Raw genomic sequence first — 27,425 nt, 5'->3', positions numbered from 1 at the left:
TAGAATAAAATAGAATATTTATTGGCCAAGTGTGATTAGACACACAAGGAATTTGTCTTGGTGCAGATGCTCTCAGCGTACATAAAATAAAATATACATTTGTCAAGAATCATGTGGGACAACATTTAATGATTGTCAGAGGGGTCAAATAAGCAATGAAGAAGCAATATTAATAAAAATCTTAGGATATACGCAACAAGTTACAGTCATACAGTCAACATGGGAGGAAGTGGGTGATAGGAATGGTGAGAAAAACTAGAATAGAATAGAAGTGCAGATTTAGTAGAAAGTCTGACAGTGTTGAGGGAATTATTTGTTTAGTAGAGTGATGGCGTTTGGAAAAAAACTGTTCTTGTGTCTAGTTGTCTTGGTGTGCAGTGCTCTGAAGCGACGTTTTGAGGGTAGGAGTTGAAACAATTTGTGTCCAGGATGTGAGGGGTCAGTAAATATTTTCCCCGCCCTCTTTTTGACTCGTGCAGTATACAGGTCCTCAATGGACGGCAGGTTGGCAGCCATTGTTTTTTCTGCAGTTCTGATTCTCCTCTGAAGTCTGTGTCGGTCTTGTTGGGTTGCAGCACCAAACCAGACAGTTATAGAGGTGTAGATGACAGACTCAATGATTCCTCTGTAGAACTGTATCAGCAGCTCCTTGGGCAGTTTGAGCTTCCTGAGCTGGCGCAGAAAGAACGGGCTTCCAGATGTCTCTTGAATTTTGGCTATTGTAAACTAACATGACTCTCTTTAATATTTTTTATGAATTCTGGAAATTAAAACGGATAAGAAATTATTAAAAGAAATGGGCATAGGTTGCCTTCAGGAAAGATGGCAAGTGGTAGAAAGGTAAGAATAGTTCCAAATATCTGAAGAAATGGACATTCTCTGCTAACCCAGATAATAAAACAAGAGCTAAATGGGATAAATTTACAAGGAAAGAGGAGGCAGGAGAAATGTCTTCACCATTCAGAATGTTGGCCAGTGGAACTGGCTGCTACTTGAGTTGTTTATCTTGGGAGCTTCTATGGAGATTCTCAGTCATCAAGATCATAGTCGTCTCAAAGATGCTATTTCAAAAGGCAGCTAGCTGGTTGATAATAAACAAATGCACACTAGTGCCAACTTTTTCAAAGTTGGCAACTTTAAAGGTGCATGGATTTGAACTCCCAGAATCTGGGATGCAGCATAACGACTAGAAGCAGTGATTCTCAACCTTTTAAATGCTGTGACAGCATTTAATACAGTTCCTCCTATTGTGGTGACTCCCAATTACAAGTCTAGCGCCAATTCTCCCAAGAGAGCTTTAAGATGATTGGCAGGAAGTTCAGTACCACCCCCTGTAAACGCCAGATTGGTCAGATTGTAAAAATAGTTCCAAGGCACCAAAATAGAAGCTTTAGTTCCTAACTCCACAGGGAATTTATCTTTCCCCATGGTCTTAGGCGACCCCTATGAAACGGTCGTTCGATCCCCATAGGGCTCCCCACCCCCAGGTTGAGAACCACTGAACTAGAGAATTCTGGGAGTTGAAGTCCACACATCTTAAAAGTTGCCAACTTTGAAAAATACTATGCTGGTGGACCTTGCATGGAGCATGGATTAGACAATTACCTTCCTTCAGCTAGGAAGCTGAAACCCCAAAGCAAGCAATCAAAGGAGCCCGACATTGCAGAACTACATTTCCCAGCATCCTTCACTCCCAGCCAAGCTGCCATTTTAAAATGGCTGCAAATTGTCTCTCTTTCACCTGATACTTCTGAAGATCTGCCCAAGTGTTAAGATGGATGTTTTTTATTCTCTCTGGATGGTTTTTTGTTCTTATTAAGTTGCTGGGGAGTGCCACCTGGTGCCCTTCAGTAGGAATCCATTTACAAAAAAAAGTACATATAAATTATGGGCTACTAATAAAGAGTGCAACGACTATTATTTAAAAAATGAGTATTTTTCTATATAGGGAGAAAAGGGAGAGGCAGGGGGAGATTTGGGACAGAGAGAAACTTTACTAAGAAGGCCAGGAAATTGATAACAGGTGGGCAATAGAAGAAATTCTCAGGGACCGCCTTCTGCTGCACGAATCCCAGCGACCAGTTAGGTCCCACAGAGTGGGTCTTCTCCGGGTCCCGTCAACTAAACAATGCCGCTTGGCGGGACCCAGGGGAAGAGCCTTCTCTGTGGCGGCCCAAGCCCTCTGGAACCAGCTCCCCCCAGAAATTAGAATTGCCCCCACCCTCCTTGCCTTTCGTAAGCTAAACCCACCTCTGCCGCCAGGCATGGGGGAATTGAGATTCCCTTTCCCCCTAGGCCTTTACAATTTTATGCATGGTATGTCTGTCTGTATGTTTGGTTTTTATATTAATGGGTTTTTAATCGTTTTTAGTATTGGATTATTATTGTACGCTGTCTTATTATTGCTGTTAGCCGCCCCGAGTCTCCGGAGAGGGGCGGCATACAAATCCAATAAATAAAAAATAAAATAAAATTCTCAACTTATGACCACAACTGAACCTAAACTTTCCAGTGCTAAACAACAACACAGTGAGTTTTGCCTGATTGCTTGCCACAATGTTAAGGGAATCACCGCAGTTATTAAATTAGTATCGTTGTTAAGTGAATCCAGCATCCCCACTGACTTGTCAGAAAGGCCCAAAAGGGAATCACATGACCCCAGGACACCGCAACCATCTTAAGTATAGTGCTAGTTTCCAAGTGTTTAAATATTGGTCACATGACTAAATTGGCCTTCTCCGGGTCCCATCGACTAAGCAATGTCGTTTGGTGGGACCCAGGAGAAGAGCCTTCTCTGTGGCAGCCCCGACCCTCTGGGACCAGCTCCCCCCAGATATCAGAGTTGCCCCCATCCTCCTTGCCTTTCGCAAGCGCCTTAAAATCCACCTGTCGTCAGGCATGGGGGAATTGAAATTTTCCCTTCCCCCTAGGCTTATAGAATTTATACATGGCATGCTTGTATGTATGAGTGGTTATTTAAATTGGGGTTTTTTAGATTATTTTTAATATTAGATTTGTTTTCATTGTCAGCCACCCTGAGTCTTTGGAGAGGGGCGGCATACAAATCTAATAAATAAAATAAATAAATAAATATTTTATTTTATTTATTGTTAGAGTTGAAAGGGACCATGTAGGTCATCAAGTCCAACCCCCTGCCTGAGCAGGAATCCTAAAGCACCCCAGCCAAGTGGCAGTCCAATCTCCTCTTGAAAGTGTCCAGAGTTGGGGAGTTCACAACCTCCGCAGGCAGGTTGTTCCACTGGTTGATCGCTCTGACCGTCAGGAAGTTCTTCCTTACTTCTAGGTTGAATCTCTCCTTGGTCAGCTTCCAGCCGTTGTTCCTCGTCCGGCCCTCTGGTGCCCTGGAAAATAGTGACCCTCTCTTCTCTGTGGCAACCCCTCGTATACCTGTATACAGCTATCATGTCCCGTCTGCCCCTCCTTTTCTCTAGGCTATCCATGCCCAGTTCCCGCAATCTCTCTTCGTAAGTCTTGGTTTCAAGTCCCCTAATCATTTTGGTTGCTCTTTCCTGCACTTTCTCCAGAGTTTCAATGTCTCTTTTGAAGTGTAGTGACCAGGGCATAGTAGAGTGGTCTAACTAGGGCGTAGTAGAGTGGTATTAATACTTCCCTGGTCTTGGAGTATATCCCCCTGTTGATGCAGCTTAGGATAGGGATGCAGCAATGGGCAGTATGGGGACTATGGGGATGCAGCAATGGGCGGTAAGCAGTGATGGGCAGCAGCTGATGTGGTCAAGTGCTGAGCATGCGCGGAAGCAAAAAATATTGGCGCAAATTGCCAAAAACTCATACGCACACGTCCTCACGCAAGTTTTTGCTTGCTGCTCATGCACAGAAGCCAAATCTCGTGTCGATGGGCGCGTGCTGAACACGCCCGCCCGCGGCGACCTTGGAGAGCACACTGGTAGCGCCGAAGACGAGCGGCCCTTTACTGGCGGTAAGCGTGAAAAATTATTATAAGTCAGTTTTTCAGTGCCGTTGTAACTTTGAATGGTCCCTAAGTTGAGAACTAGCTGCAACGTGGACAGAAAACCCAAGAGCATCGCCCCGAGTCTATGGAGAGGGGCGGCATACAAATCTAATAAATAAATAAAAATAAAAGAGAAAACAGGAGAAATCAGATAGAGGAAAGGGACAGGATAAGTTGAGCAAAATCCTGTAACAAACGAAAGAAAAACAGTTCCATGTTGTTGCAAAAAACGGGAGCTTCATAAAATTAGCAGAGAATAAGTTTGGCTAAACTGAAAAGCAGACCCAGATCAGTCGCATAAAATGTATGACTAATCAAGAAATTGAGGAAGTAAATATTGCTTTTATATGATAAGTTGTTAGCTATCAGGGCAGGGCGTGAGACAAGCTGTTCTTTCCTTCGTTCACAGAAAACACAGATGGGAATTTTTATATCTGCCTGTGAGTAAAGAGAGTAAGCTTGGCTCAATAATTAGACTCAACAACATGTCAGGGTAGTCAATGCTTAAATGTAATTATTTGAAAGATCTTTCTATCCCAAATGTGCTCAGAATCTTGTTTAACAGCCCAAAAACACCATTTTTAAAAAATCTGTAGAAAATTGAAACAGTAAATATTGAAAATATGCAGAACAAACAGTTGACAAATGCAATTTTGATCTTAGTTCATATCTATAAGGAATTCGAACAAACAGGATCTTTCCATCTGCAAGTGGGGATTTTTTAATAACAGATAGGCATATTAGCATGAAGTACAGTTCGTTGAAGTTCTATGAAGTTAACAGAAAACAGAGTTTGAAGAGATTTCCAAGATCTTTGAGTCCAGGGATAGGCAAGGTTGGCTCTTCCATGACTTGTGGACTTCAACTCCCAGAATTCCTGAGCCAATCACACTAGCTCAGGAATTCTGGGAGCTGAAGTCCACATGTCAGAGAAGAGCCAACTTTGCCCAACGCTGTTCTAGTCCAACCCTTTGCTCAAATGGTTAATTTAATTTAATTGATTTTGATACTGCCCAATCCTAATGGGATTCAGGGCAATTTATAACAATAAATAGTACATACAATAAACTGGTTAATCCAATCTCCTCTTTAAAAATTCCAGTGCTGGAATATCTACAGCTTTTAGAAACAAGATGTGAAATATCTTTTGGAGAAATGCAAATGGTGAATTTAGATATCAACCCATTTCATTACAAATTTTAAAAAAACACACCACTCCCTGCTCTTTTTTTTCAAATGGCTTCTTGGTCTCATTTTCAGTCCTGAATTTGAAGGGAAGATTTTGAAATTTACATTTACATAACCAAATGTGCATTACAGGTAGTCCTCAGCTGATAGCCATTGGTTTAGTGTCCATTCAAAGCTACTGAAAAGAATGACTTGACCAGTCCTTGCATTTACAACTCTCACAATATCCGCATAATCCCATGATCCAATTCAGGTGTTTGGCAACCAATATGTATTCAGAAACATTGAAGTCTGACGGCAGAAAAAGACCTCATGGTCCATCTAGTCTGCTCTTATACCATTTTCTGTATTTTATCTTAGGAGGGATATATGTTTAACCCAGGCATGTTTAAATTCAGTTACTGTGAATTTATCTACCATGTCTGCTGGAAGTTTGTTCTTTCAGTAAAATAATATTTTCTCATGTTGCTTTTGATCTTTCCCCCAACTAACCTCAGATTGTGTCCCCTTGTTCTTGTGTTCACTTTCCTATTAAAAACACTTCCCTCCTGGACCTTATTTAACCCGTTAACATATTTAAATGTTTCGATCATGTCCCCCCCTTTTCCTTCTGTCCTCCAGACTATACAGATTGAGTTCATTAAGTCTTTCCTGATATGTTTTATGCTTAAGACCTTCCACCATTCTTGTAGCCCGTCTTTGGACGGTTTGCAATGTCTAGGGCTCATACAATCGCCAATTGTGACCTTTCCAGCAAGATTCCAATAATAATAGAATAACAGAGTTGGAAGGGACCTTGGAGGTCTTGTAGTCTAACCTCCTGCTCAGTCAGGAAACCCTATGCCAGTGATGGCAAACCTTTTTTCCCTTGGGTGCTGAAAAAGCATGTATGTGCACTATCGCATATGCGCGAGTGCCCACACTCAAAATTCAATGTCTGGGGAGAGCGGAAACAGGTTGCCCCGCCCACCCGAGGCCCTCCGGAGGCTGGAAATTGCCTGTTTCCCAACTTCTAGTGGGCCCAATAGGCTCGTGTTTCACCCTCCCTAGGCTCCAAAATAAAAATGTCCTCCCCCATCTACCTGGAGGCTCTCTGGAAGCCAAAAGCGGCACCCCAGAGCCTCTGTGTGGCGGCACACACATGCGCGTTGGAGCTGAGCTAGGGCAACAGCTTGAGTGCCAGCAGATATGGCTCCGTGTGCCACCTGTGGCCCCCATGCCATAGGCTCGCCATCACTGCCCTTGGCCATTCCAGGCAAACGGCTGTCCAATCTCTTCTTAAAAACTTTCAATGTTGGAACATCAACTACTTCTGGAAGGAAGCTGTTCTACCAACAAGCAAAATAAATGGGGAGACTGTGTTTGCTTAATGACCAGATGATTTACTTAATAAAGTCCCGTGATTTGCTTTACAAACATTGCAAAGAAGTTCCTAAAATCACTTGCAACCACTTAAAGCTGCCTTGGTTAACAATGAAAACTCCGATCCCAACTGTGGTTAAAAGTCAAGGACTATATAGTATAGCAATATTAATTTCAACAAAACACAGTAAAATACAGAAATCTGTTTCCAACACATGCTAAGCCAAACATAAATAAATAATCCAGATTCACAGTAAACCTGGGTTAATTATTACCCTGCATGGGCACATAGTTTATGACCATCTTTGAACTTATCTGTAACAGGAGAAACACAACCACAAATAATCAGTTTCTCATTCACCCAGTCTTATTATTCATTTTGAATTCCTGTTTCCAGCATCCATGTTGAAATCAATATTAAAAATTATATGCATTTTAAGTGACTGTAAGAGAAATAATGTTTTGTTAATGACTTTTTTGATATTTCCCGCCATGTAGACATTTTTGCTCAGTTTCTTTCAGAAAGTGCTAATTATGGAGTACAATTTCTCTGTTTTGAATCTTACTGCAATTCAGGAAGTGCTTAATTACATCTGCCTCCATTCAAATCAGATTAAATCTCCACTTCCTCCTTCTCTCTGGCAAAAAGAAAAAAATTGCCCAAAACAATTGAGAACTGGATTAATTTATACATACGTAATCAAGTACAAATCAAATTGAAGTGAAGGAGAATAATCCCCAATGATAAGAAACTTCTCCTTTCTTTCTTTATTTTGTGGATACCATGTAAAAAAAAGAGCTTTGATTCTCTAGAACATTGTTTCCCAACCTTGGCAACTTGAAGATATTTGGACTTCAACTCCCAGAAAGCCAATACGGAATCCAGATTCACTGAATCCAGATTCACTGAACAACCATGTTACTAGCTTAGCAATTTCAGTGACTCACTTAACAACTGTGGCAAGAAATGTTGTAAAATGGGGCACAACTCATTTAACAACTCTTGCTTAGTAACAGAAATTTTGGAGTCTATGGTGGTCTTAAGTTGAAGACTAACTGTAGTCAGGCTGCTAGAGGAATGGTGGAGGATGCCACATCGGTAGCGGATACGGAGCTGTACGCGCAACTCCAGGTGAGCAGTGGGTGCGTCGGAGTGAGATTCGGCTTCTGCGCAGGAAGCAACATCTTGTGAGAGGACGCGCACGTGTGTGAGATTTTGTTAATTTTTGTTCATTTTTTGCAAAAAAAATTAATCAAAATATCACGCGCCACTGCATTTTCTTGGAAGATTTACTTCATGCACATGTGCATAGCCAAATCTCACTGATGCGCGCATGCAACAGCTGGTCACATGGAGCTGCATGCACATCAGCCCTGGCAGCGGCGGTAAGTTGGCACCCCTGCCTGCCTGTAGTCCACATATATCTGTAGCAATCCTGGATAGAGATACAGTATAAGGCTTGAATGTGTTTGAAGGTGGGATGAATTAAAAAAATATTTCCCCCCCTCCTGTTTCAAATATCATTGGCTGGGTCCAAGCTTGATGATGCTCGATTACCTATGAAATTAAAGGGATCCAACAATTAAGCCTGATTTCAGCAGGACCACAAGCCACACCAGCATTGGTGCTAGAAGCTACAGTGACTCTACATCTGTCATATCATTATAGCAACAGAATTTAGACGTATATACCGCTTCATAGTGCTTGGTAACCCTCTTTGAGTGGTTTCACAGTCAGCCTATTGCCCCCAACAATCTGGGTCCTCATTTTACCCACCTCGGAAGGATGGAAGGCTGAGTCAACTTTCAGCCTGGTGAGAATTGAACTGCTTGCAGCTGGCAGTCAGCACAATTAGCCTGCAGTCATAGTTCCCTCTAAACTGAGCAGTGAGCAATTGCTCACTTAAAAATCATCATCAACTCAGAGTTTTCCAAACCTGCCCAGAAGCCGAGAGGGAAAGAGTGAGAGGGAAGGAGAGAGAGAGGAAGAGAGGAAGAGAGAGAAACAGATAGAAAAAAGAGAGGAAGGAAAAGAGAAAGAAAAAGAATGGGAGTAAGGAAGAGAGAAAGAAAATCAAAATCTACTTTGAAACTAGCTCAACTATTTAAGTGGCATTTTGATATTGATAGAGTTGCCCTATTATGAGCTCACTGTTATAGACACACAGTACAGTATTTTATTTTGAAATTCTCTGAGGCAAAACAGGGTGGGTTTTTTATTTGTTTGTTTGTTTGTTTATTTATTAATTATTTCTGTGCCGCCCAGTCCCAAAGGGACTGCCGCTCAGACACTATACTTTTCCGCCCACCCCCCAAAAAAATTAGAGGGAACACTGCCTGCAGTACTGCACTCTAACCACTGGTCCACCACAGCTCTTCCTCATTATCCAAACTTATTGTTTGCAACATTTGTGTTGTGATGCTATATCTGCAACCCTTGTTTTGTGGAAACTCATGGGTCCTAGGCATACCTGAGAGTCAAATTATATGGGATTCAACACGCCTATTTAAATGATGGCCATCTTGACCCGCTGCTTTGGAAATGTGACAGAGCGAATTGGCTGCTGGCAACATTTATACAGGTTACATTTGCACAGAGTGTAACTACGCCATAAACATTGATTCACCCACATAAGAGCAGAACATACAGAGTTAGAAGGGACCTTGGAAGTCTTTTCATCCAGCCCACTACTTTTCAGATGTCCAATCTCTTCTTAAAAACTTTCGTTGTTGAAGCATTCACTATTTCTGGAGGGAAACGGTTCCACTGATTAATAGTTCTAAAAGTTCACATCCTGCATTAGGCTTGAATAAAACAAATCATGATTGGTTTGGCATCACTTGTAAACTCAACTACTAGCAACTGGGATTCATCGCTTGGTATTATGTGTAAAAACCGATCCCACTAGCTCTTAATCATGGCTAAAGTAAACCATGATTTATGGCACTAGGTGAAAAATCATGGTTAAAGTAAACCATGATTTATGGCACAAGGTGAAATGTGAGGTCACATATTTAAGGCACCTGGACTATCTCTTCTTAAAAACTTTCATTGTTGAAGCATTCACAATTTCTGGAGGGAAACGGTTCCACTGATTAATAGTTCTAAAAGTTCACGTCCTGCATTAGGCTTGAATAAAACAAATCATGATTGGTTTGGCATCGCTTGTAAACTCAACTACTGGCAACTGGGATTCATTGCTTGGTATTATGTGTAAAAACCGATCCCACTAGCTCTTAATCATGGCTAAAGTAAACCATGATTTATGGCACTAGGTGAAATGTGAGGTCACATATTTAAGGCACCTGGACCAATTGTTGGCAAATCTGTACATTCCGGTCGATGAGGCTGTGGGGTTTTTTTTTTTTTTTTTGTGTGTGTGTGGTTTGATTACCCTTTCCGAAACAAGAAACTAGAACAAGTCCTATGTTGGTTCTGTAAACACAGGATGATGGTTTTGGGGGTCCTTCCTTCACAAGAACCCATAGGCAACCTTTCTCTTAGGAGAAAGTATTTGGTGCTTCTCATTCCACTGAGTTATAAAAGTATTTGGGTTATTTTTTCTTGATCTCTCGGTTCTGCCAAAAATTAAGAAGAAAGCAGTGGAAAAAAAAAAAAAAAAAAAGGGATATGGATTAATATCCCAGGAACAGTGGGATTCTGTTCCTTCTTTGTAGGATACCCCATGCACACAAGAGGAAGGGGGCTGTCCCAGATGATTTTATAAAAGTTGGGCTAAACCCAAACTTCTCAAAAATGTGTTGGCTAAAAACCTGGTGCTTTTGGCCACAGGGTGAAAAGTCAAGAAAAAGCTACTGGGACCCCCCCCCCCTCCCACCCACTCCCCATATTCCGGGGCTATGACGCTTCAACCTTTCACAGTAGCATCATGGAAGCAACAGAGATTTGGCCAGTCGGATCCAGAACCATTTCTTGGTGGCTGGGTTTGTGTAGTCACAGACGGTGATGAATCTTAAGATGCTCGGGAATTCCCTCGTCATGTTTTTGTATTTAACTGGAATCAGGCGCTTGAGACGGGCCCCTGCGGAAAGAAGCCGAGAAGAGAGAATGAACTAACCAGACATGAGCTGTGGCCCCAAACAAGAGGCACCGGGCCACCACTCTTATAACTTTATAGCATACTATTATTATTATTATTATTATTATTATTATTATCATCATCATTATTATTTAGATTTGTATGTTGCCCCTCTCCGAAGACTCGGAGCGGCTCACAACAACAACATACAATACAAATCCAATGATTAAAAACAAAACAATTAAAACCCTTGATATAAATACATCCCAAACAAACCATACATAAAACAGGACGTCCGAGGGGAATCAATTTCCCCACACCTGGCGGCAGAGGTGGGTTTTTAGGAGTTTGCAAAAGGCAAGGAGGGTAGGGGCAGTCCTAATCTCTGGGGGGAGTTGATTCCAGAGGGCTGGGGCCGCCACAGAGAAGGCTCTTGTCCTGGGTCCCGTCAATGCTCTGCAACTGGCGGGTATTTATGACGGTTGCAGTATTCAAGGTCACATGGTCATCTTTTGCGGCTTTCTGACAAGGGAAGGCAACAGGACAGTAGGATTCACTGAACAACTGTGCTACTAACCTAACAACCGCAGTGGCACGATCGCTTGTAAAGTGGGGAAAACTCACTTAACAACTGTCTTGCTTAGCAATGGAAATGTTGGGCTGAACTGCAGTCGTATGTCGGGGACTACTTGGAAGCCTGCAAGGCGGCGTAAGCCTGACCGACTGTAGATATTATTCTCAGGTTCTTACCTGGGGAAAGGCCGAGAGCAAACTTGGTCTGGAAATCACAGTCCTCACTGTCCAGATAGTCATCTGAGATGACCACCACCATCTTCCGACACCTGTAATTGCACACAGAACGGGAAATGCATTGAGAATGAGTTTTTTTCCCTACATAGTTTTGCACAGCAACCAAATAGGACATGTACAGACTTCAACAAATGGTTAGAACAGCAGGAAAAATGATCACAACCAGCCTGCCTTCCATTGAGGACTTGTATACTGCAAAGGTCAGAAAGAAGGCTGGGAAAATATCTACAGACCTCTTACCTCCTGGACATAAACTGTTTCAACTCTCCTGGACCTCACTATAGAGGCATGCCAAAACAAGAGATAGATACAATGATAGTTTTCCCCCCAATGCCATCATTCTGCTAAACACCTACTGGATTTTTCAGAGTATAAGATGCACCCTAGTTTTGGGGGTGGAAAATAGAGAGAGAAAAAATCTGCCTACAAGATATTTATCTGGCTAGTGTCCTTAGTCTGGTCAGCTTTAGTACATTATTTTATCCCCTGGTTAGGGCTTTAAAAAAACTTATTTGAGAGAATAGCCATGAAAAAGCCTGCAAGCCGGTAAGAGTTGAGAAGAATTAGCATCTCCTTAGAGCTGGAAAAAACATTATTCCGAGGGAGTAGCGATGAAAAAAAGCCTGCAAGCCGGTAAGATCGGTAGCATCTTGTTAAGGCTGAAAAAAACAATTTGGACCTCAGGAACTACTACACTCATAAATTTAAATCCCGCAGACCACCAATACGAACCCAGTGCATTTCTTGCTCCCGATTGAGCTCCATTTCTGGCTGCGACAGCCTTCTGCAACCCTCTGCCAGTGAAAATGGGCTCTTGGGCTTCGGTTCTGCCTGCAATAGCCTTTTGCAACCCTCTGCCAGTGAAAATGAGCTCCTGGGCTTTGTTTTTGGCTGCAATGGCCTTCTGCAACCCTCTGCCAGTGAAAATGGGCTCCTGGACTTTGTTTTTGGCTGCAATGGCCTTCTGCAACCCTCTGCCAGTGAAAATGGGCTCCTGGACTTTGTTTTTGGCTGCAATGGCCTTCTGCAACCCTCTGCCAGTGAAAATGGGCTCCTGAGCTCCATTTCTGGCTGCAATGGCCTTCTGCAACCCTCTGCCAGTGAAAATGGGCTCCTGGGCTTTGTTTTTGGCTGCAATGGCCTTCTGCAACCCTCTGCCAGTGAAAATGGGCTCCTGAGCTCCGTTTCTGGCTGCAATGGCCTTCTGCAACCCTCTGCCAGTGAAAATGGGCTCCTGGACTTTGTTTCTGGCTGCGACAGCCTTCTGCAACCCTCTGCCAGTGAAAATGGGCTCCTGAGCTCCGTTTCTGGCTGCAATGGTCTTCTGCAAACCTCTGCCAGTGAAAATGGGCTCCCGATCGAGCTGCATTTCTGGCTGTGACAGCCTTCTGTAACCCTGTGCCAGTAAAAATGGGCTCTCAAGCTGTTTCTGGCTGCTACGGCCTTCTGCAATCCTCTGCCAGCAAAAACAGAGCCCCAGAGGGTCTCTCATGGTCTTTGCAAGCTTTGTTTTGGCACTGTGGTCTGGTCCTTCGCTGTTTCCAGGACAGTCGCGTGCGGGCCAGATCCGGCCACCGGGCTTGGAGTTTGACACCCTTATACTAAAGCATGGCTGTCTCAGGAATTCTGGGAGTTGAAGTCCACAAGTCCTTAAAGGGCCACAGTCCCTCACTTCTATGCTAAAGTCAACACAATTTGTGTTTTAATTGCAGCACCTCCTGTTCCTGCTAATTTTGGCCAGTTCAAGCTTTCTTCCCCCACTGAACTCACCTCTTCTGTATCAGCTCGCTGGAGATGGACCAGACGCAAGCGCCGGGCAGGACATCCCGATCGAACACACAGAGCTTCAACTTATATTCAGTCTGCTCCAGTTCCTGGATCATCTCCTGCACAAACGGAATGTCATTCTGGCAATAACAGATGAAAGCGTCGAAAAACTCCGGGCTCTGCCCTGGAAAAAAAGAAAATAAAGATAGTTGGTGAGTGCCAGCGTTGGTTTAAGACAGCAGTCTCCAACCTTGGCAAATTTAAGCCCGGGGAACTTCAACTCCCAGAATTCCCCTTTGCTGCTTTGCTGGCTGGGGAATTCTGGGAGTTGAAGTCCGCCAGGCTTAATCACATACAGGTGCTCCTTGACTTACGACCACAATTTTTATGCTTCTATGTTTTATCGATATATTTTTCTTTTATAAACATAATAAAAAGTCCACGTCTATTTGAACAGTGTGTTGTCTGGGCACCATTAATTTTAAATAAGTATATAACAATAACCATAATCATACTAGTAATCTTAATAAACATATCAATATTAATCACAAAATAATAATGCATTTAGTTTATCTGTCTTACACAGTTTTCAATGCACAATTTTGTTATCTTTTTTGATCCTGTTTAGTTTCTAACCTTTGTTCCTATTAGTTAACCATGGGTAAAATAAACCCCATATTAAAAAGCATTCTGTTTCTTCTTTTTCTTTTATCTTAAGTGTCAATCTATCCATCTCAGCACATTCAATTTTTTTTTAATTACACTTGTAATCTGCCGGGAAATGTACAACCACAATTGAACACAACACTTCTGTTGCTAAGCAAGACAGCGGAGAAGTTGAGTTTTGCCCTTTCTTTATGACCTTTCTTGCCCCCATTGTTAAGTGAATCACTGCAATTCTTAAGTTAGTAACACGGTTAAGTGAACCTGGTTTCCTCATTAATTTAAATATATTTATTAATATTATTTCCTCATTGCTTATTTGACCTCTATGACAATCATTGTGTTGTACCTCATGATTCTTGACAAATGTATCTTTTTAGAGCTCTTGCTTTAAATACTGAAGTAATTGTGCTGTTTAGCTTAGTTTGTTCCTTAGCCTCCTAAAGCTTTTAACGAGCAGTGATGAAGATAGATTTGAGACTTCAAATACTAAATCTAGAAAATTTACAACTACGTCGTCTCCAAACGGATTTAACTGTTGTTCATAAAATCATACATCATAATGTACTCCCTGTCAGTGACTACTTCACCTTTAACAACAAGAGCACGTAATAGATACAAACTGAATGACTGCAGAAAATACGATTTCAACAATAGAGTGGTCACTGCCTAGAACTCATTACCTGACTCTGTTGTTGCTTCCCCCAACCCCAAAATCTTCAACCTTACATTATCTACAATCGACCTCTCCCCTTTTCTAAGAGGTCTGTAAGGGGCGTGCATAAGTGCACTTATGTGCCTAATGTCCCTGTTCTACTGTCTTATTATCCTTTCTATTACTACGTTCTACTTATGCTAATATGTACTATAATACTATACTTGTTTGACAAATAAATAAAAAAAATAGTTTACTTAGAACCTCTAAAAAACAAGTGTCTAATCCACCATAGCTAATTTATATGACAAATGTGGTAAACCTTGCTTATTCCTTTCCCTTTTAGTATTAAACTGACTACAAGCCTCAGTTTATGAATTATAATTTTAGTATTGTAGACTGGGTGCAATTGACAGACTGGATTTTATTAAAGATTTTATCTTATTTATTACTCTTTTAGAACTTTTGATCATGAGCCATGGTGACGCATCATGCATGGTGATCATGAGACATAGTGGCGCAGTACTGCAAGTTATTTCTGCTGACTGCTGGCTATAGTTCACAGTTCAAATCTCACCACCGGCTCAAGTTGGATTCAGCCTTCCATCCTTCTGAGGTGGGTAAAATGAGGACCCAGATTATTGGGGGTGATGTGCGGACTCTGCAAACCGCTTAGAGAGGGCTGTAAAGCACCGTGAAGCGGTATATAAATCTAAGTGCTTGTTGCTATTGATCAATGTTTTTGTTAGTTCTGATTTCTGGTTTATGATTGGTTTCTAGTCTGTAACTTGTGGTCTATGACTGTAATAAATTGAATTAAATTGAATTATATGTTTTTTCCTTCTTAAGACCAGCTGAAAGCTACCCCTCTCTCTAATCGCCACCAATGCCTGCCATAAAACATCTAATTTAAGTTATTTAATTTGGGACATACCCTAATCTGATTTAATTCTGGCCAGCCTACTGTAAAATCAGACAAAAGAGAAAAGACAATACAGTCATACCTCGTCTTACGAACCTAATTGGTTCCAGGGGGAGGTTCGTAAGACGAAAGGTTCGTAAGACGAAACATTGTTTCCCATAGGAAACAATGTAAAGTCAATTAATCCATGCAACCAAAAAAACCCCCCCGCAAAAAAACGACGTTTGGCGACTGCTGGGAAGCCGCACGGTTGTTTTAAAAGGTGACAGCCGGCCTGGGAGGCTTCCCAGCAACCTCCCGAACCCCGAACTTTTGCCGAACTTCCGGGTTTGGGAGGTTGCTGGGAAGCCCCCCAGGCCGGCTGTCACCTTTTAAAACAGCCGCGCGGCTTCCCAGCAGCATCCCGAAGCGGAACGCCAAACCCGAACTTCCGCGTTCGGTATTCGGAGACTGCTGGGAAGCCGCGCGGCTGTTTTAAAAGGTGACAGGCGGCCTGGGGGGCTTCCCAGCAACCTCCCGAACCCCGAACCCGGAAGTTCGGCAAAAGTTCGGGGTTCGGGAGGTTGCTGGGAAGCCCCCCAGGCCGGCTGTCACCTTTTAAAACAGCCGCACGGCTTCCCAGCAGCTTCCCGAAGCCGAACGCCACACCCGAACTTCCGCATTCGGAGACTGCTGGGAAGCCGCGCGGCTGTTTTAAAAGGTTACAGCCGGGCTGGGGGGCTTCCCAGCAACCTCCCGAACCGAACCCCGGGTTCAGAAAAATTTTGCCTCTTCTTACGAACATTTTTTGAGTTACGAACCGGCATTCAGGAGGCTGCTGGGAAGCCCCGCCGCCCGGCTGTCACCTTTTAAAACAGCCGTGCGGCTTCCCAGCAGTCTCCGAACGCCGGTTCGTAACTCGAAAAAAGTTCGTAAGAAGAGGCAAAATTTTTCTGAACCCCGGGTTCGTATCACGAGTTGTTCATAAGACGAGGGGTTCGTATCTTGAGGTACCACTGTACTTATTTTAAAAAGACCAATTATTAAAAAAACATTGTAATACAGGCAGTCCTCAACTCATGACCAAGACTGAGCCCAAACTTTCTGCCGCTAAGTGAGACATTTGTTGTGTTTTGCCCCATTTTATTACTTTTCTTGCGAGTGAATCATTCGCAGATGTTAAGTTAGCAACATGGTTATTAAGTAAATCTGGCTTCCCCATTGATTGCTTGTTAGAAGGTCACAAACGGTAAATCACGTGACCCCAGACACTGCAACCGTCGTACGTACATGCCAGTTGCCAAGTGTCTGAATTTTGATCAGGTGACCGTGGAAATGCTGCAATGGTTGTACAAAAAAATGCCATAAGTCAATTTTTTTAATGCCACTGTAACTTTGAACGGTCACTAAGTGAAATGTTTTAAGTCGAGGACTACCAGTATTCAAATTATTTGATGATCTGATGGCCCATTTACCAAGTGGGTCATCCTGAGTGGTGATGCCCTGCATTTCGGATGCCCTCGGAAAGCTACTGTCCACTGCTGGGACTTGAACCGGCCGCTCCGATTCTTCCTGTTGCTTCTTCTGAAGATACCTTTTACAGTTTTCTTCTGCAAATAGAGGAAAGACAGAGAGGTGAACAATTTTTGGAAACCAGGACCATGCATAATTTCGGGGAATTGAGGTCGGCCGAAACGTGGCCTCCAGGAAGGACGTCTTCGTGACGCCAAAGCTCTGCCCATGGAATTTCCTATTGGGATTCCCCACCTCCTTTCCAGCCTCCAGATCGGCCGAAAACGCCACCGCTGATCACAAAAACGGCGCTCCGCCGAGCGGCACCGCCTGGCTGTAACCTTCTGAAACAGCCGGGCGCTTCTCGGCGGCCTCCAGAACCCGAACCCGAACTTTCGGGTTCGGGAGAACACCGAGAAGCCCCCCTGCTGTTTAAGAAGGTGATAGGCGGGCGGCGGTGCTTCTCGGCGGCCTTCCGAACTTGAACCCGAAAAGTTCGGGTTCGGGAGAATGCCGAGAAGCCCCCCCGGCTGTTTTAAAAGGTGACAGCCGGGCGGCGGCACCCAGCGGAGCGCCATTTTGGGATTTCCCCCCCCCCTTGCACGCATTAATCGCTTTTACATTGTTTCCAATGGGAAACATCGTTTCATGTTATGAACTTTTCGCCGTATGAACCTCCTTCCGGAACCAATTAGGTTCGTAATACAAGGTATTACTGTATATGAGTGCCCACACCCATAATTCAATGCCTGGGGACGGCAAAAATGGCCTCCCCGCAACCCACGGAGGCTCTCTAGAGCAGTGTTTTTCAACCAGTGTGCCGTGGCACACTAGTGTGCCGCGAAACATGATCAGGTGTGCCACGAAGAAGGAAGCTCAGGTTCCGGTCTTGCAACTTTTTGCTGAGAGAGAGAGAGAGAGAGTGAGAATGAGAGAGAGAGAAAGAAAGAAAGAGAGAGAAAGAAAGAAAGATAGAGAGAGAGAGAGAAAGAAAGAGAAAGAAAAGAGAAACAGAGAAAGCAAGAGTGAGAAAGAAAGCAAGAGAGAGAGAAAGAAAGCACGAGAGAGAGAGAGAGAGAAAAGGAGAGGAAGAGAGAGAGAAATGAGGAAAAAGGGGAGGAAAAAAGAGAAATGAGAAAATGATTGAGACAGAGAATGAAAGGAAAGAGAGAGAAACAAAAGAGAGAGAAGTGACTCTTGATTTAAAGCATATGATAAAAAGCACCCAAAGAATAAGAGAGAAAACCCCCCCAGCTCTCACCTGTTTTTGGAAATGGTTCAAGAGTGTGTATACACACACAAGGTTGGGGAGGAGAGGGATGGAAAAAGAGAGGACAATATCTTAGGGTGTCATTTTGTGTCATTTTGGTTGGTGGTGTGCCCCAGGATTTTAAAATGTAAAAAATGTGCCGCGGCTCAAAAAAGGTTGAAAATCACTGCTCTAGAGCAGTGTTTCCCAACCTTTTTTGAGCCACGGCACATTATTCATGTTTTCAAAATTCTGGGGAACACTGAAGGGGGGGGGGGGGCGGGGGGGCTAAAGAAAAGTTTGGACAAAAAAAAAATCTCTTCCTCCATTTCACTCTATTTCTCCCTCCCTCTTTCTCTCTCTTCCTTCCTTCCCTTCTTTCTCTCCATCCCTCTTTCTTTCTTTCTTCCTCTTTTTTGCTCTCTTTCTCTCTCCCTCCTTCCCTCCCTCTATGTCTTTCCCTCTCCCTCCTTCCCCCCTTTCTTTCTCTCTCTCTTGCTTTCTTTCCCTCTCTTTCTCTTGCTTTCTTTCTCTCATTCTCTCTCCCCTCCTTTTTCTCTCTCTCTCTTTCTCTCTCGTTCACCACGCCAGCAACAGAGAGAAAAAGAAAGAGCGAGAGAGAGCCGGAGAGAGTGGAGTGCGCAGCAGCCATCAGCCTCCTCGCCCTCCCAGACGTCCCCAGTGCCCGGCCTCACGCCGCCTCCCGTTAGCCCGGCCGAAAGCCACACAGTCCCGGACTCCCGGATCGCTTGCTTCTCCGGCCAGCGCGGCGCTTTCCTGGGCAGATGGTTTTGCTGACCGGAGAAGCGAGCGATCCGGGAGTCCGGGACTGTGTGGCTTTGCGCCATGAAGAGAAAACGGCAGCAGGGAAAAGTCGGCCGTTTTCTCTTCATGGCGCAAAGCCACACAGTCCCGGACTCCCGGATCGCTCGCTTCTCCGGTCAGCAAAGCCATCTGCCCAGGAAAGCGCCGCGCTGGCCGGAGAAGCGAGCGATCCGGGAGTCCGGGACTGTGTGGCTTTGCGCCATGAAGAGAAAACGACCGACTTTTCCCTGCTGCCGTTTTCTCTTCATGGCGCAAAGCCACACAGTCCCGGACTCCCGGATTGCTCGCCCCAAGGCAGGAGGCGGCGGCGGAGGAGAGTGGGCGGATCGGGCGGGCAATGGGGCAGGGCGGAGAAGCCAGGGGCGCGTTTGGCCGGAGGCACCGTGGGGAGGCAGGGGCAGGGAGGTGCGGCAGTAGGTGCCTCCGGCCAAACGCGCCCCTGGCTTCTCCGCCGTGCCCCATTGCCCGCCTGATCCGCCCACTCTCCTCCGCCGCCTCTCGACGCGGCACACCTGACGATGTCTCGCGGCACACTAGTGTGCTGCGGCACACCGGTTGGGAAACGCTGCTCTAGAGGACTGAATCAGCCCATTTCCCAACCTGTGGTGAGCCCAGTAGATCCATTTTTTGCCCTCCCCAGGCTTCAAAGGCTTCTCTGGAACCTGGGAAGGGCAAAAACGCTCTCCCCATCCCCTCAGACACGCTCTGGAAGCCAAAGATGTCCTACCAGAACCTCCATGTGAGCTGAAAATCAGTTGGCTGGTGTGCACAAGCACATTGGAGCTGAGCTAGGGTAACTGATCGCGTGCCAGCAGATATGGTTTCGCGTGTCACATGTGGCACCCCTGCCATAGGTTCGCCATCACTATATTTGCCTAAGATTCTTAGGTGCTTGTCTGAGCTAAGTTTGGTTGAAGTTTGGAGGGTGATGCAATGAAGGGGATTTGGGCAATTCCTATCCTGGCTGAGGATTAATCCTACCTTTGTTGGATCTTGGGTGAGGGTATTTCGTAAACTCCTTTAAAACCCACCTCTGCAGTCAGGCATGGGGAAACTGAAATAACTTCCCCAGTTCTATATTGTTTATGGATGGTGTGTTGTGTGCATGTTTTTAAATTATGGGTTTTTAGTTTAAATTATTAGAATTGTATTACATATTGTTTTGCTGCTATTGTTGTGAGCCGCCCCGAGTCTACGGAGAGGGGCGGCATACAAATAGAATAGAATAGAATTTTTATTGGCCAAGTGTGATTGGACACACAAGGAATTTGTCTTGGTGCATATGCTCTCAGCGTACATAGAATAAAATATACATTTGTCAAGAATCATGTGGTACAACACTTAATGATTGTCATAGGGGTCAAATAAGCAATGGAGAAGCAATATTAATAAAAATCTTATGATATAAGCAACAAGTTACAGTCATACAGTCAACATGGGAGGAAATGGGTGATAGGAATGATGAGAAAAACTAGTAGAATAGAAGTGCAGATTTAGTAGAAAGTCTGTGGGAATTATTTGTTTAATAAATTTAATAAATAATAATAATAATTTGCTTATGAATAGAGTTGTCTATCTCTTTATCTCTTAAGTGCTGACATCAGCTCTGGGCTATTAAGGAAGTGGGAGCTGCTTTCGAAGTACATATTTCTCCATTTCTCATCCATGGAAATACAATATTCTGCCTTTTTAATAGTTCTCAAAATATTTCATTCTTCCAAGGACAGGGATGGGTGTTAACTTTCTACAGTACTATGAGTAATACCGTAATTGAATTGGCACTCTGATTGCACATAGTTGTCTATACAATGATGACAATACAGGTAAATCTTGACTTACAACAGTTCATTTATGATCATTTTTCAACCTTACAGCTGTTGCGGCGTCTCCATAGTCATGTGATTAAAATTCAGCTACTTGACAACTGATTCATATTTATGATGGTTGCAGTATCCTTGGGTGGTGGTGATCCCCTTTGGCAATTTTCTGACAAAGTCAATGGGGAAGTTAGGTTCACTCAACCATCATGTTACTAACTTAACTGAATTTTGAATCACATGACATTAGGTTTGTTCCAGCGGTTGTAAGTATGAAAAATAGCAATAGCATTTACCACTTCATAGTGCTATACAGCCCTCTCTAAGTGGTTTACAGAGTCAGCCTATTGCCTCCAACAATCTGGGTCCTCATTTTACCCACCTTGGAAGGATGGACGGCTGAGTCAACCCTGAGCCGGTGGTGAGATTTGAACTGCTGAATTACAGCTAGCAGCTAGCTGAAGTAGCCTGCAGTGCTGCACTCCAATTACTGTGCAACCCTTGCTCCAAAAATGTTCCCTCTGAAGGAGAAGTAATTAAGAAAATCTTGGATTGTGTACAGATGAATAGACTGACAATGAAAATTAAAGATAAGGAAGATACAGAATATTACAATGTATGGGTGAAATTTTATGACTGAACAGAAAATGAATGTATAGAGAAATTAGATTAGATTTAGATTAGATTTATTGGATTTATGTCGCCCCTCTCCGCAAACTCGGGGCGGCTCACAACAATGGCAAAAACACTACACAGTGACAAATCTAATATTTACCAATCTAATTACAGTTTTAGGTTAAAAAAAAATCATAAAAGCAACCCCAATACAGTGATCCCCCGATTATCGCGAGGGTTCCGTTCCAAGACTCCTCGCGATAATCGATATTTCGGGATGTAGCGGTGCGGAAGTAAAACACCATCTGCGCATGCGCACCCCTTTTTCCATGGCCGCACATGCGCAGATGGTGGAGTTTGCGTGTGGGCGGCGGGGAAGACCGCCCAACAGCTGATCTGCTCCGCAGCGCGGCAGCAGCGAGGAGCTGAAGATGGGGTTTCCCCCGTTGCCCAGGCAACGGGGAAACCCCATCTTCGGCTCCTCGCTGCTGCCGCGCTGCGGAGCAGATCAGCTGTTGGGCGGCCGAGGCAAAGGGGAAACCCCAAGATCGCTTGCCGCTTGCCCGTCACCCGCCCGCCCGGCTGCTCGCTTGCCGCTTGCCCGTTCGCCCGCCCGCCCGGCTGCTCGCTTGCCGCTTGCCCGTTCGCCCGCCCGGCTGCTCGCTTGCCGCTTGCCGCTTGCCCGTTCGCCCGCCCGGCTGCTCGCTTGCCGCTTGCTGCTTGCCCGTTCGCCCGCCCGGCTGCTCGCTTGCCGCTCGAGAGCAAGAGGGGGAGAGATAGAGAAAGAGAGAGAAGGAAAGAAAGAGATGAGAGAGGGAGGAAGAGAGTATGAGAGAGGAAGAAGCAAGATAGAGAAAGAGAGAGAGAAAGAAAGATGAGAAAGGAAGGGAGTGACGTCATCGGGTGGAAAAATCGCGATATAGCGATTAGCAATGATTGAGAGCGCGAAACTCGGGGGATCACTGTAGGTATATATAAAAAACAAGCACACAATCAATCATATACCAAAACAACATGGGCAAGGGGGAGATGTTTCAGTTCCCCTATGCCTGACGGCAGAGGTGGGTTTTAAGGAGTTTGCGAAAGGCAAGGAGGGTGGGGGCAATCCTAATCTCTGGGGGGAGCTGGTTCCAGAGTGTCGGAGCCACCACAGAGAAGGCTCTTCCCCTGGGTCCCGCCAGACGACATTGTTTAGTTGATGGGACCCGGAGAAGGCCAACTCTGTGGGACCTAACCGGTCGCTGGGATTCGTGCGGCAGAAGGCAGTCCCGCAAATTAAATCCGAATGACTAAAAAAGAAGAAAATAAGAGAATAAATGGTAGCAGACCCATGTGACAAAATTAGATTTTGAGGAGGCAGCATTAGATTAGCAGGATATACCTAGAATAAAAAGTTACATGTATAGAAATGATGTAAAAAGTTATGACTTTAGAAGAGACACCGATAGCTAAAAGATGTACGGGAATCTGTTATCAGTCCGTTAAATATGAGATGAACTAGGATAAAAATCACCCAGGGAAAGATAAAGGAGAAAGAGGAAGTAGAAATGTGAAGGAAGAAGAGAAGTGGAAGGAAGTTGGAGGGAAGGCATAAGAAGGTAGAGGGAAAAGACAGAGATAAAGGGAGGGCAGTGTAAAGAAATGCAGAAAAACAGACTGATAAATAGTAGCATAAAATAGGTGCAAAGCAGGATATTGATTCAGTGCCCTGAATCTAAGGCAGTGCTTCTCAACCTTGGCAGCTTGAAGATAGTTGGACTTCAACTTCAATGCTGGCTGGGGGATTCTGGGAGTTGAAGTCCAGATATCTTCAAGTTGCCAAGGTTGGGAAACACTGATCTAAGGAGAAGGGCAGCATTAAAAAAAATGAATAAATAAATAAATACGTTCGTTATTGTCTTACTTTAAGGTATAAGCATTGAGGTAATTGTGGATAATTTTTTTTAAAAGTATGAAAAATGGTCATAAGTCACTTTTTCCAGTGCCGTTGTAACTTCAAACTGTTGTAAATCGAGGACTACCTGTATTTTAGAGAGATAATTTTTACCTTAAATTTGCTGACACTTTTCAGAACAGGGATGTAAACATTGAAACCATTCTAAAAGGAACAGCTGTATTTTCCCATTGAAATCATTCATCAGGACTGGAGTGTTCAAATGTTGTTTTCCTGCACCCTTTTATTTATTTATTATTTAAACAAAATAAAATAAAATAATGCCTTTTAATGCTATTAAACCAGTCTTCCCTATTTCGGATCCCTCTGAGGGTGTGGACTTGCAGATAGAGACTTGTTCTCATCAGCCTAAGAATTCTGACAGTTAAAGTTCTTACACATTTACTGACACCTTTCGTCCTGGACATAAACTTTTTCAACTCCTACCTTCAAAACATCGCTACAGAGCACTGCACACCAAGACAACTAGACACAAGGACAGTTTTTCCCCAAACGCCATCACTCTGCTAAACAAAATAATTCCCTCAACACTGTTAAACTATTTACTAAGTCTGCGCTACTATTACTAGTTTTTTCTCATCGTTCCTATCATCCATCTCCTCCCACTTATGACTGTAACTTGTTGCTTGTATCTTTAAGATTTATATTAAGATTTATATTATTTTATTTCTTTATTTCTTTATTGGATTTGTATGCCGCCCCTCTCCGCAGACTCAGGGTGGCTAACAACAGCAATAAAACAATATATAACAAAATCCAATACTAAAAACAGTTAAAAACCCATTATATAAAAACCAATCATGCATACAGACATACCATGCATAAAATTGTAAAGGCCTAGGGGGAAGTGTATCTCAGTTCCCCCATGCCTGGCGGCAGAGGTGGGTTTTAAGCAGCTTTCGAAAGGCAAGGAGGGTGGGGGCAATTCTAATCTCTGGGGGGAGTTGGTTCCACAGGGCCGGGGCCGCCACAGAGAAGGCTCTTCCTCTGGGTCCCGCCAAGCGACATTATATTAATATTATATTAATAGTGATTGTTTCCTGATTGCTTATTTGTACCGTATGACAATCACTGTGTTGTATCTCATGATTCTTGACAAATGTTATATTTTCTTTTTATGTACGCTGAGAGCATATGCACCAAAGACAAATTCCTTATGTGTCCAATCACACTTGGACAATAAAGAATTCTATTTACATCTGGAAGGCGCCCCAGACCAGGAGAACATGACACTAAAATCTGGAGCCCAGAAACATATCAGATGCTCACGAAAGCTTCTGTCTTAATAAATTGCATTAGTTGGGAAAAAACGATTGGCTGAAAAGACCCACAGCTTTAGAACAGGATGTGGTGGTGGGAAATGGGTAGGCAGGAAATGACAATGAATTTTTTTTTTAAATAAGAAATACTCACAAGGAAGTTTTTTTGCCTTGTGTAGAAATTGTCTCCAACTAGATGGAAAGGAAGCTTTAGGCAGCGTTTCACGTCTTCCCAGCCCCCTGCCCATCTTCAGCCCCGCACATGCCCCGGACAAACAAGGTATTTCCACAGGGGGCGCTTTCCCTAACTTCACTTGCCTTGATTGACCCTAGATTAGAATATAGTTTGGGACGAGTGCGCAAGAGTTTTGCAAAACAAAGCAAACTGTTTCGGAGCTGAACTAAAATCTTGCCAAGAGCGACCCGAGGGAGCTACAATTTCTTTTCTTTTCTTAAATAAGTTTTTATTCACAAATAGAAAAACAATACAATTCAGAAAGAATAGTAAACGACTATTACAAACATGTAGTATAGTTTTGGGACGAGTGCGCGAGAGTTTTGCAAAACAAAACAAACTGTTTCGGAGCTGAACTAAAATCCTGCCAAGAGCGACCCAAGGAAGCTACAATTTCAGGATGCCTCCCCAACGCTCCTAGCAGGCGACCCCCTTCCCAAAGCAGGGCGCCCCCCTTCACGCCGCCCCTTGGATAGCGACCCTTCCTGCACCTATCCAGCCGGGCGCTCACCAATGCTGGGTCCCAGGTCGGTGACGATATCTTGGCGCCCCAGGCGGCGCAGCAGATCCAGGAGGCGGCCCACGGTGGCTCCCCCGGGGCTCCGCGCCTGCCAGTCGTCCAGCAGGAGGCCGGTGGGGTCCCGCTGGCCTTCGAAGTGTTTGATCTCCAGGTATTCATAGCCCAGCTCTTCCGCCAGCGTCGTCCAGTCCGCCGCCACCGGAGCGCGCAGGTTGAGGTAGAGACCCAGCCGGCGACGCACCGTGTAATTCAGCGCCACCAGCGGCACCGCGGCGCTTTCCGACGTCTCCGCTTCGCCCCCGATGCATCTGGTAGTCTCGCCCGCCATGGCCAGCTCGGGCTGGCCAAGCTAAGGGCTGCTCCGCTGAGCCGCCTTCGCAACACCTCCGACGGCGCGGAAGCAAAGGCGGAGGCGTCGCCGCCTAACCGGTTTCGCTTTGGGCGCACGGCAGGCTCCGAGTTGCGCAACTGGGGCACAGGGCTGGGATTGACGGGACTTGAAGTCCGGGCGCTTCCCCGCGTGGAGAAGGCGAGCGAAGGCTTCCAGATGTAAATGAACTACACCACCCGGCATCCTTCACTCGGAAAGGCTGCCTGGGTGTTGAAGATGTTCTCCGGAGTGGAACGAGTAAAATTGGCGCTGTAGCGCAAGAGAGACAGAACCGAACAGGACAGAATAACATAGTTGGAAGAAACTTTGGAGATCTTCTAGTCCAGGGGTAGGCAAAGTTGGCTCTTCTATGACATGTGACTTCAACTCCCAGAATTCCTGAGCCAATCATGTTAGCTCAGGAATTCTGGGAGTTGAAGTCCACCTGTCATAGAAGAGCCAACTTTGCCTACCCCTGTTCTAGTCCAACCCCGTTCAGGCAGTAAATCCTACCTAGACCATTTCATATAAATCAGGGGTCCTCAAACTTGGCAACTTTAAGACACGTGGACTTCAACTTCCAGAATTCTCCAGCCAGCTATGCTGGCTGGAGAATTCTGGGAGTTGAAGTCCACGAGTCTTAAAGTTGCCAAGTTTGAAGACCTCTGATATAAATGGTTGTCTAGTCTCTTCTTTAAAAACCTCCAAAGTGTTTTGGCGGACACAATTTTTGGAGGCAATAACTGACACCAGGATTATTCCTCCTTAGTTCTAAATTTGATCTCTCCTTGATTAATCACTACTCTTATTCCGTAGAAGAAACCCTAGATCTCAAAGAACTTTCTTCCCACTGCCCGCTCCAAGAAAATTGAAAGGAAATAGGGAATCACTCCTTTTATTTAACACATAATCTCATTTCCCTTAAAAAGACTGATTTTTGTGGGAATTAGCATCAAAATGTAATTTAGGGTTGAGAAGCACATTGCAACCAGCGGGAAGTCCACAAACCAGCCAAAATTGACAGTTTAAAGCTGTCCAGAAACTCCCTGCAGGCATATTAAATCAAGCCTAGCCAGGATTAGGCAAACCAGATTTTAGTTGAATTGAGTTCAAAATTTTGTCTGCTAAGTGAGACAGCTGATAAGTGAGTTTTATTTATTTATTTATTTAGATTTGTATGCCACCCCTCTCCGCAGACTCGGGGCGGCTCACAACAAAGTGAAAAACAATTTATAACAAATCTAAATTTCTACTAAAAACATTTAAAAAACCCCATTTTCTAAACACACATACATACACACATACCATTCATAAATTGTATATGCCCGGGGGAGATGTCTCAGTTCCCCCATGCCTGACGACACAGGTGGGTCTTAAGGAGCTTACGAAAGGCAAGGAGAGTAGGGGCAGTTCTAATTTGAGTAACATGGTTGTTAAGTGAATCGGGTTTACCTATTGACTTCGATTGTCCAAAGGTCACAAAAGGTAAACACATGATCCTAAACACTGCAGCCGACATAAAATACATACCAATTTCAATCATCCATATTGTGATCATTTGATCATGAAGATGCTGCAATATTCGTAAATGTGAAAAAATGGTTGTAAATCACTTTTCCAGTATCAGAGGTTCGACTACTGTAACGCTCTCTACATGGGGCTACCTTTGAAAAGTGTTCGGAAACTTCAGAC

At 44.3% G+C, this 27,425-nt stretch overlaps 1 protein-coding gene across 3 annotated transcripts; it reads right to left on the bottom strand.

Moving 5' to 3' along the window:
* Positions 1–25,820, bottom strand: MYD88 (MYD88 innate immune signal transduction adaptor). Of its 3 annotated transcripts, XR_011556902.1 has the most exons (7): positions 25,355–25,769; positions 16,853–16,987; positions 13,162–13,342; positions 11,332–11,423; positions 10,416–10,584; positions 3,818–4,099; positions 1–760 (listed from the first exon to the last, which is right to left on the bottom strand). XR_011556902.1 is itself a non-coding variant. In XM_070729001.1 (6 exons), exons 1-5 carry the CDS (start codon positions 25,689–25,691, stop codon positions 10,430–10,432), a joined length of 900 nt encoding a protein of 299 aa, XP_070585102.1. In that variant the 5' UTR covers positions 25,692–25,791; the 3' UTR covers positions 1–760; positions 10,416–10,429. The 3 variants fall into 3 exon arrangements, 2 of the variants coding, with proteins under 2 accessions (XP_070585102.1, XP_070585101.1); XM_070729001.1 differs by lacking the exon at positions 3,818–4,099 and having other exon boundaries at positions 25,355–25,791; XM_070729000.1 differs by lacking the exons at positions 1–760; positions 3,818–4,099 and having other exon boundaries at positions 6,541–10,584; positions 25,355–25,820.
* Positions 25,821–27,425: the final 1,605 nt, after the last annotated feature.

Source organism: Erythrolamprus reginae, chromosome Z, assembly GCF_031021105.1.
Source record: "Erythrolamprus reginae isolate rEryReg1 chromosome Z, rEryReg1.hap1, whole genome shotgun sequence".
Classification (NCBI taxonomy): Eukaryota; Metazoa; Chordata; class Lepidosauria; order Squamata; family Dipsadidae; genus Erythrolamprus; species Erythrolamprus reginae.
This window is presented reverse-complemented; position numbering and strand designations above follow the sequence as displayed.

What these genes read in the sequence shown, in the direction of transcription:
- MYD88 (XM_070729000.1), bottom strand. Translation starts at nt 25,691, where the DNA reads ATGGCGGGCGAGACTACCAGATGCATCGGGGGCGAAGCGGAGACGTCG. An exon ending in CACTCAGGATGACCCACTTG is followed by an intron (nt 13,343 to 16,852) that starts GTAAATGGGCCA and finishes CTTTTTTTCCAG; the next exon opens with GGCAGAGCCCGGAGTTTTTC. An exon ending in TGCTCTCGGCCTTTCCCCAG is followed by an intron (nt 10,585 to 11,331) that starts GTAAGAACCTGA and finishes TTCTTTCCGCAG; the next exon opens with GGGCCCGTCTCAAGCGCCTG.